The following is a 10,767-nucleotide window of genomic DNA, read 5'->3' as shown; positions in this document are numbered from 1 at the left end:
AAATTCTAATTTTAGAAATAATAACTTTAAAAATACAATTTCTTAATAATTTACGAAAGAAACTAAAATCCGTAATTTTATGCGATAGTTTCAGGCATCAATATCTCGGTATAATAAAATTCCGTGAAAATATACTGACAAAATTTCAATATTCCATAAATCTCCAAATAAAATATGTATAAAAATTAAAATATCTTACCTTAAATCGATCCTAATCCTTGAATTGTTGATCTTGAAAATGATAACTTGCAGCGGGGGATGATAAGGATGTTAGGCAGTGTAAGGTGGTTATCAGGAAAATTGGCAGGATACTTATCAGGACAATGGTGTATCTGGAGTAGCCTAAACAGAGTATTCTATTAAAATGTGAATGTTTATTAATCCATACGGAATATTCATTTGTTTCTATACTATAAAAGAATGCATTTCTTGCTGTTTCCATCCTCGCAATATATAACAAAATATTATGAACGATATATCTATCATCATCATCATCATCATCATCATCATCACCATCATCATCATCATCATCATCATCATCATCATCATCATCACCACCATCACCATCACCATCACCACCACCAACATCATCATCATCATCATTATCATCACCATCATCATCATCATCATCATTATCATCATCATCATCATATTATTATTATTATTATTTCATTACTAATTTATAATAGCTATCAGCGGTGATGGTATAAACAAGGCTCGAGTGCCACCAATGGCAATTAATTATCATAATCGTATATCGTACCCAGAATTGTACAAATCGTACATTAAATAGGCATATAAATTCACGCCAGGCTTCCTAACTCTTAACATTACATTTAAGTGTTATCAATAATTAATTATTATTAATACAATGAGAATCACTATAGCTCCGTGGTTCTGTCGATTTTCACTCCTCCGTAGAATGTCAGCCTTTCTGATAACTAATTATTCTTTCTGTTCGAACGCTTACATACGAAAAAAGTGATGATGTATGTCTCATACCATTGCGAAAAAGTACGTGCGTGCCGGTGACCGAGAAGCACAATGGTGTTTAGCATCTTTATTTTCATTCTTTGTCTTTTATTTCTTCCGTCTGGGAAAAGAACACTGACATATCGAGGGAAACGTTCACACGTGTTTCTACGCTTTTTTAACGTCCTTTATCGTAACAACTTCCCGGATGTACGAAAATATACGTTATACTTAGTCTCATAGGCATATACAATTAATAAATACAAATATCCACTGTTAACTGCACTTACGTAAATAATGAGGTCTACTTAGTTTAATATTTTTAAATTACACATTATTCTAAATATGGACGAAGCTATTGGCTCGCACAAAACGCAGATACGTGACACATCTACGCATTTTTTAAATCGTTTCCACTCTTCTGCCGCTTTCGTGCATACTTTCGTTCTCTATATTCTTATTCTCGAACCATGAAAAATATATACTCTTCCTTTACCTCCATTCTCTTTTCATCGTAACGCACGAAACCTTTCTAATCCCAATACATACGAATAATTACCGAGGAATTCGCGAGGATTGGAGTTGCTGCTCTTATTACGATGTACATGAATAATTCGTGTTTCGTTCGTTCGATATATAATAATATATATGCATATTTATATAAGTCTCCGATTCTCGAAGCGGAAGAAAGAAGTGGGTACCAAATTAATACGCAAACAACTATACAACAGACACAACAAGTGGAAGAGTACAAACGTAAAACACAAGAAATAAAAGGAAACATAAAATATATAGGAGATGGAAGATTGAATTTAGGACAAAGGACCAGTTTGATTGTTTAAATTAATATGCAAAACATCCCTTTTAATTCTCGCGGCCCGTTAAGCCCGACCGCGGCTAAACGCGTGTTTCCGGTTCTTTTACCTCAAGTCCACAAGCCTCGCGTCATCCAGTCAGTAAAATGAACAGGACGTCTAGGAAATAAACTTCCTACGGCAGAAATTGAAAAAAACAAAGGATTAGGTTTCTTGTCGAGTTTTGAAACGAATTTATTTTTTGTTTGTTTTAATCGCCGGTCGGAATTATTAAATTTAAAAAATGAACAAAATTGGTATCAGCTTATTCTGTACATGTCTTTTCTCATAAAATGTTCCGTCGCGAGATAATTCAAAGAGATATTATCTACTTTTTGATTTGATCACAGATTCGAGGTAATTTCCTATTTTAACGTCTCTTACAAATTAACCAAATAAAGGGGTGGATATGAAAAAAAGAGAAAGGCAATCAGACAAACTGATAAGTCACGTTTCTAAAGTACTTAATCGCTTCTTGTAGCTAATTCTAGGACGAAGATTTCAATGGATCGATACGTTGAAAATGCTTACATCTAAATCTTACAATACCTATAACCGTTTTGGATGAACCAGTCAACATTAATGCTTCTTAATAAGATTCCAGTTTCCTTACCACATCTTTCTTTGTATTCGCGAAACAAAAATTCTCGACTGATCTGTACGAATTTTCCCATAGAAAATAAGAAGTAAATGATTAATTCGACAGCTTGATCTACACAGCCTGGCCGAAAGTAATTTTATCTCTTTAAAAGCGATCGTAAATAGTTTATAGTACAATGCTGGGAAAAACTTCTTCGCTTTGAGTTCGGAACTGGTGTTTCCTGATCGTGTATAATAATTGGTCCTTGATGCTCTTCCAGAACTGGCAACTCGCCTTTTTCTAATGATCTCTCGTCACATCTTCAGAGGACTTCTATCCTGCAGTCCACGAATACTCTCCAAATGTACAATTTTTCGATGATAGTCCTTGAGATCTTTTTTCGCTCCTCTTCTGACTCAAGTCGTAATGAGAACAGCAAAAGAACGACCATTCTGCGTTCCATTCTTATAAAAAGCGTAACCATCGTTCTTTCATTGCTCTGAAACCGTTATTCGAGAAATGCCTCTCTCGTTGACTTAAAAAAGCTATACAAAAATTATCTTCGTCTCTTTTGCTCTATTATGATTCTCGTTGCCATGCATGCTCACTCATACACGCACACACAAACGAAGATTTACACGTGTGATATGCAAGTGTCGTGTAAGCGCGACATGTATGATGCGGCAGTCGATCGTTGATTAATATGAAAAAAAGAAGCGAAACATCGCGTAATACGGCGAAAAACCGATTTGTTTTTCAGTCCATCTCTAGCGACGATAGGGATGGTAATTGTTGGAGCTGGATGAGGATCCTGTGTGACCCCTTTTGGGTCCACCGCCGCCGTTGTTGCCGTTGGTGGTTCCTGGGGCAGGAGAAACGCTTCCTAGTCTCGGAGGTCCGTATTCGGTGCCTGTTAGAATCGTATAAATGAACGTACGTGTGCCAGGACGCGATCCAGGATTGTAATCAAGGAAAGATCGGTAGAGACAGAGAGCAGTAGCGCGTGTAGTCACGAACGAAAGATGGGACGATTCGAGGACGATCGAAGAGATTGACTATGGATCAAATAAAAAATTTCTCGAATCATCGAGCCCAAAATAAAATAGCATTGATCGAAGCATTGTCAATCTCTTTGATAATCTCGTCGGGCACAGTGGCGGGTTTGAAGGCCACGTCGCGATAAAGAATTTTAGGTCACAGGGAAGAAATGGTGGATTAAAAAAGAGATTGACAGCGTTAATGGAAAGGATCGCCCCCGGAATTACGAATTAATTGAATTGGCTCGAGCAACGCGACGCGCGCGTGAACGTAAAAGTAAATTAAATAGTAATAGCGATTGAAGGATGTTAGGTGGTCGATTCGTGGGCGAGAATCTTCAAGATCTTCTAGAACGTGCTCTGTCAACAAAGCTCCGAGAATACACTTTACATAAGATTTATAAGAAGAAAAAAAATGGTGTATTAATATCGATATATTAGAATTAATTAATAATCTATATGATTAACGTATAATAGAAAAAAGAAGCAGAAAACGATCAGGTCGTGCAACAAAGAAATAAATTCTATCAAAAATGTTTCGTAACGTGCAAGTACGAAAAGCTTATTATATTACGTCCTTGATCATCTTAATCGTATAGTGCTTATCGACTAAACACCGCCGACTTAAATATACGAGGATTAAAACAATGAAGTTATAATATGCTCCTTACTTTTCATCCAATTCTCGCTCTCTCCCTTTCTCTCCCACTCTTTCTCTCTTACAATTTTCAGTACAAAATTTATATTTCTTCCATATCTCTCGCGGCCTTAATAATTAGTATAAAAGGACTTAGTACTATGTATCACGAGCGCCGAGCAACTTCGAAGCAAATAGAGTTTACGATCAAGTTTAATTTGAATCTCCGCTGAGAGCTTCATCTTCCTACACACGAATTTCAACGCGTTTTCCCGATTCGAACAGGACGTTGACGCAAAGGACGCAATTTAGTAGAATTTAGTCGAACTTCGACTTTGCACAGTAAATGAATTAAAATGATCCGATCTTGAAACAAGTTGCTATACTTTCAAGTTCAAGTACAACAAAGGACCCTGCCCTAAATTTCGACTTATATTTCGCAGCCTCTTAAATAAATATACAGACAATCATTAATACCATGATTCCATTTTCTACATTAGATCTATGCGTATAAATTAAAAAAAAGGGAGGGGGGGAAAGAATAGCATAGATATGTCACAAATCTAAAAAGCTCCCGTATGGTAAAATTTAATTAATATACGTAACTTAATAACAGATCTAAATGGTAGGCCTTAAGTAATCTTAATTTTTAAAAGGACGCGTCACTTGCACGTAGCTTATATAAATCCTTAATAGATAAATCATCTTACGGGCTATTTACGAATCATCGTTCGGTACGAAACGATCAAAAAGTGACAACTATAAAAGGAATTTTCCTTAATAATGTATCAAAACGTGGACATGAATTCAGGCATAGGGAAACAAAGAGGATGATGGCCACGTTTGGAAACGTTCTCATCGAAATCTACCACCTTACACCATTTCTTTCTTTTTTTTTTTTTTTTTTCATTCCTCCATTACAGCGCCGCCAACCTCCCTCTTTTCCATTTTCCTAAATTTTGCTGTTTTTTTTCCTTTTTTATATTAAGAACCTAAAGGCTTGATTTGTCTTTGGTAGGCTGTTTTTGCTATTTCTTAGCGCCTATAAGGGTGATAATTCGTGTGCTGGGTCAAGGAAAACCGTTGGGGACCTGGGGCTGCGTCTCCGTTCGGAATGAAGGTCGGACTTCCACTTTCAGTATTTTTGAACTTTGGGATCGGGGTGTTGTCTGCGGGAAATAAAGGAGGAAATTAGGTAGTGCGGGCCGTCCCGAACACGCCCTTCGCTAGGCGTAAAAGTGTAAATTTAAAATGACGTGTCTGCGCGGCGACACCAATGCAAATTTCCATGATTTACACTATGATAGTGAAAAGTACCTCTGTTTTCATATGCTTAGAAAACATGGAATTTAACTTAACTTAAAAGAAACTTATATACTGATACGGATGAGAGATACTAAAGGGGCAAGTTACTTAATTATGAATGAAAAATATTACATAGATATAAAAGTAAAGTAATTCATCGTTAGAGATTGTCAACTAAAATCTGATGAGAAAATAAATAATTGGCCCCTAAAGTATCGACAAAGACAGGATATACCTCGAACCTGAGTATCTTTAAATATCCTGGTTTTGCAGTAAAATATAAGAGAGTATACTTGATATATTTTTAATCTAGTGAATACATTTATTAAGCTCAGTTTCGAGATGTAATGAACTGATACGTTGGGACGCGCATAAAACACTGCACCAATGAAAAGCTCGTCTCCATCGTTTCTTTACTTATGTCAATGATATATAAAAAAAAAAGAAAAGGAATTTAAAAAATATTCTTTAAAATAGTGGACCACCTCTGTAATTCCGTCCTATACAACAAAATCATTTACGTTTGCGTTCGAATCGTACCGGATAAAAAGAAAATTTTAGTTTGTACAAAAAAAAAAAAGTTGAATTAGGACCGAAGAGGAACCAGCAACCGAAATTCGCGTGGAACTTTCACAAACGAAATGATTTCGGAAAACGGAAGTTGTTGCTAAGAGCTAATTGCAAAACAGAAGCGACAAAAAGAAAGTAGAAGGAACTAGTTTAGAATGACAATTCTATTTTAACAACTGTTTGAGCGAATGACGGAAAGGCGTGGCTACCGAAACAATTAGGCGAAAAAGGAACTTTCACGTGCACTCGCATGCTCGCTTTCATTCGCGCGCTCATTCATTCGCAAAATATTTTCTAATTTTATTTATAGTTGCATACATTCCTCTTACGTAATTAATTCACGGTTATTAAAAAACGGGAATAGATAATGTAATGATAACAATATCAAACTGTGCAGTGTTTTAAGTCTCTCAACCTTTTGGATAAAATAAAAGTTCTAAGATTAACCACTTAATAATACGAAAAACAGATGACTTTAAAACGAAGGGAGAGATTGTTTGGATTCGATTGACAAAATTCATTTGTTTTTTTTTCATCAATATCATTTTCTATTTAATCATCCTCATAATCTATACCAGTATGTACTTTACGAATAATGATCCACTCTTTTTCTTCTATATTATTATCATAATAATTATCAGCATATCAACTTATCATCAGTATATCATATATATATATTCATATATTTTTATATATAATTATATATATCATCATTATAATCGTTATATTAATATTATTAATATAATATCTTAAGTATCAATAATCAATTAATCCACTAGAAACACCGTTAAGTATATTAATATATATATAATATATATATATTTATTTATTTATATTTATATATATATGTGTATGTGTGTATTTAATGAATAATAATAATAGTAGTAATAATGACAATAATCAATAATAATTAATAATAATCATAATAATAGTAGTAGTTACAATATAGTAATAGTAGTAGCAGTAGTAGTAATAGTAATAGTACGGTAGCAATAGTAGTGGTACTGTTTTTATGTGTCATTTTGGGAGTGAGGAGAGCAGGTAGAAGTGAAACGTTACACAATTATAAAAGGATATATTCATTGAGTGAAAATAAAGCAGAAATCGGCAATTCACAAATAGAGATTGTGCCCTCCCCAATTGGACCTGCCTGACAACACTTTTGATATCGTAATTTAAACCTTTCTTAATGAATCTCCTTCTATGGTTGACCGTTTCTCGTCTTATTTTGACAGCACACGGAAAATATTAAACACCAAACTCGGAGAATTTTCTTTCTTTCTTCCCTCTTGAATGAAAATATTCATGCACACATGATCATGCATACTTTTCGATGCTCTGATGATTTTCCGCTCTATGTCATTATCAACCATGTTCGTGTTACCTTTTCTATCGTTCGTCTTTCCTCGTTTTATCCGTTCCCTCACTCCACCCCAATCCTATCGGACAAATAGCAAGATTTACGCAGCTGATTTTTTACTTCCTCTCTCATATCGTTGCCAAATCACACACGTGACAAGGGATGTTGTGTTATATATGTGTGTGTTTCTTTGTTTCAGCTTCACGTGTGTGAGATTTGTTCCATCAACATTGTGTGTAACTATCAAATCTATGTACCTCCATCGATCCAAGGACCTACACGCAACATTCGTGCCCTATTCTTTGCCAATCACTCCCTCATTCTTATCAGATTAACTAATGTCGCTAAAATTAGATAACGATCGTTAATCCGCTATTAAGCTACTCTTCGAAATTTTCGTTAGTCTCTGTCCCTTTCTCCTTTCCCTTGGTCACCGTGTGTCGCGTATTTTACATACACTATCATAGAACGAAATTTAGAATTCACGACCAAATCAAGTGACAAACAACCGTACCCTAATAAGAAACGATCCTGATGGGATGAGGAGGAAAACAATCACCTCTGTGTTCAGCTCGTCTTCGATTTATCTGGAAAGTTTCGTAATGCTGGATCTAATTATTGGAAAAAGTTTCTGATGAAAATTTCAGGTGGTTAGGGAGGTTTTTCTTCTCTTGATACGATTTGGAAATATTGCGTCGGCACTTTCATCACATCGTCGCGTTTTAAGCACTAACGGTTTAGCTATGATTCTTTTAATGCGAGTACTTCCTATGCACTATATACGTAATGCAGCTTAATAAACTTTTACATTGTCTCGCGTGTTTTTATCTTTTTATTTTAATGTTTTTTTTTCTTTACTTATCAAAGATTTGGCAAACCTTAAACCTGGTTCGGCACCAAACGGTGCCACTTGTACATCGCGTACAAACTATGTTCTTTGTATTACTAGAAATCTTGGCGGCACTGTGTGTCTCTGTCGTTTGAACGTCGAAAATTTATCTCTACACGCTCTCCTCTCGCCACTTCCACGCTGATCCCATTCGCACCTCTTTGCCTTTCTCTCCCTCTCGTGTCCATGAAACTTTCCAACAATCGTTTCTTCTATGTCACTAGATTCTCTCTTCTGCAGTCACCAGCGATTCATGCTCGTTTTATGATTTTCTTTCTCGTAAACTTAATTTCGTCGGCTCTCGATTCATTCCTCGTACTATATACCGTAATATCCATCCGTCTCTCATTCGTCAACATTCGTCACTCTCTGTTCTTGTAATCATTTTTATTATCTCCCCTCCTCATCCAATTAACCAATTAACCAGCAACTTAACAACGCTCTCAGTCTCTCTCTCCCTGACCTTTCGTACACCCGTTTATTACAATTTGCTTTCTAACAAAAGAATTAAAATTACAACGACTAATTAACGACTTAGATACGCGATTTTTCCTTTTCACTTAAGAGTTACGGAACAATTATGATTCTCACGAGAACACAATGGTTGGCATTTGTTTGTTTCATTAAAAATATCTTCGTTTCGCTCTCTATTTTAATACTTCCCTAAGCAACGGTTTTCTCTTATGTCAAGTTTATACGCTTTAATTAATTAATTAGATAATTAATGGATACCTTAAGTATTGATCCTACGCTTTGCCTCATCCCCATAAAAGCACGGCCTGGAAAAGTATTCGCGACCTCAGCCAAAAAGGCCCAACCGTATAAAAACGGGGGAGGTTTGGGAGAAAATTCTACGTAATATTGTGTGTATGTATGTGTGTTTAAGTCAAAGGTGAGCTTCGTTTTTCTCTCTCGTTTTCTCTCATCTTTCTGCGTTTAAGGTACTCTGAGGATAATCATTAATTTATAATACATTTGTACACAACTTATCCCTTAATCAATAATTATATCGATTTACCTACAACGTTGTCCGGATTCCCTCATGCACTCTCACGTCTATACATATACGCTCGATTCACACAATTCTCACTTTCTCCGCCGAGTGTCGACCTTTCTTCCTTCTCTTTTTCTTTTTTTTTCTTTTATTTTTTACGATTACTAGAATCGTACGACTAACGTACGTTTTTAAGACACGTTCTAAGAGCCTGCCGTTTTATCGAAACGCTACGTAAACGTTCGAAAGCAGCATCAAAGTATAACAAAGCAACAGCAAGATAGCGACAGGATACAAACGTGGCAAACGAAAAATTCTACGACTGAAAAGTGAAGGAAAAGAAAAAAAGAATTAAGGAGAGGAATCGGTAAATGTTCTTGTCCAACGACGGTAAAACGGAAAGATAAAACAAACGTTATCTGTTCTTCTCCCTTAGGACTATAACACGATTCCCTATCGCTCGAATATACCGGTTCCCACTTCCCCTGGTAGCACTTTTGGTGTACTTTCGAGTATTTATTGATCAACCCCCCTCCCCGTAAAATTCTATTTCATTATTTACTTATCTTATTTTCGATTCGCTCTTAACCAGCTACAACTTTTTGTCTTATCGTCATTTTATTTTTCCTTATTTTCTCGTTAAATCGATTCGTACAATCTATCCTTAGGCAGAGGTAAAGTTTTCATGTAATCATTTATCGTGTAAACTAGACCGTTAAACGTTAGATAGCCTTTAACTATTATTTAATATAATAAACATGATAGTCGATAATAACCTTAAAAACGGCGTCCACTTTTAATTAATACTTCGAGGATTTTGTGTCCGCGGGGCCTGATCGTCAGCACCTCGTGCGTTAAATATAATAATTCTCTGTTTAAATTCACTTACTACCCTTATTTATCTAACTACCCGTTTACGTTAGCTGCAGCCTGTTTTCATACTCATCTTATTTTTCACTTTTTCTTTTACATCTTTCTTCCTTTGTCCACACTTTTCCACTTTCTTAAAATGATTCGTTCCCGTTCGTTCATTCACATTCTTTCGCAACACACCAATCAAATTGCGTCTCATTCTCGCTTTAACTCGTTCACCCTGCATCTCGCGATATCTCGTTCTCCACCATTTTTACTCTCCATGCCATACAATCTCACTGTCGAATGATTTAATCAACCGCTCATTCCCTCGTTTTCTCCTCTTCTGATATAAACTTAAGCTACGCTGAAACGCACTCGAGAAGCTGTAGATATAGGCATTTATTCAAGAAAATAGTAAAGCCATTGTAATTTGTGATAATTAATTAATTACAATAGAAAATAATAACAACAACAGTATGGTTCCTTGTTTATGTGTTACTAGTCGTAAATAGTAAATAGTTTCATAAATCGTAGCAGTACTTTGACACTTCTTTTACCTTTAATAGTTTCATCGACGTCCCTCCCCCTTTTGTTTCACGTTTAATAATCCTAAGCCTAAAGTGACACGGCAATATTTCCAAATCGACGTATCGTTCGCAGGAGAAAAAGCAGAGGCGCTTCCTTTCAGTTCGAATAATTAACACTGATTTACAA

General features: G+C 35.7%; 1 protein-coding gene across 3 annotated transcripts in view; it reads right to left on the bottom strand.

Moving 5' to 3' along the window:
- Positions 1 to 650: 650 nt before the first annotated feature.
- The window catches only part of LOC117231665 (heterogeneous nuclear ribonucleoprotein 27C-like), a 30,412-nt gene continuing 20,295 nt past the window's right edge, over positions 651 to 10,767 (bottom strand). The window contains exon 8 of one of the 3 annotated variants that reach the window (XM_033490316.1): positions 651 to 1,962. In XM_033490316.1, coding sequence (XP_033346207.1) covers positions 1,898 to 1,962 — 65 coding nt within the window. In that variant the 3' untranslated portion in view covers positions 651 to 1,897. Of the gene's footprint in view, positions 1,963 to 2,648; positions 3,317 to 3,977; positions 5,250 to 10,767 lie in introns of those variants that run through there. The other 2 variants (XM_033490312.1, XM_033490313.1) reach the window with 2 other exon arrangements.

This window comes from Bombus vosnesenskii, unplaced genomic scaffold, assembly GCF_011952255.1.
Source record: "Bombus vosnesenskii isolate JDL3184/JDL3185 unplaced genomic scaffold, Bvos_JDL3184-5_v1.1 scf7180000013273, whole genome shotgun sequence".
Lineage (NCBI taxonomy): Eukaryota > Metazoa > Arthropoda > Insecta > Hymenoptera > Apidae > Bombus > Bombus vosnesenskii.
Note: the sequence above shows the minus strand (reverse complement) of the source record. Positions and strands in the feature narration are given on the sequence as shown.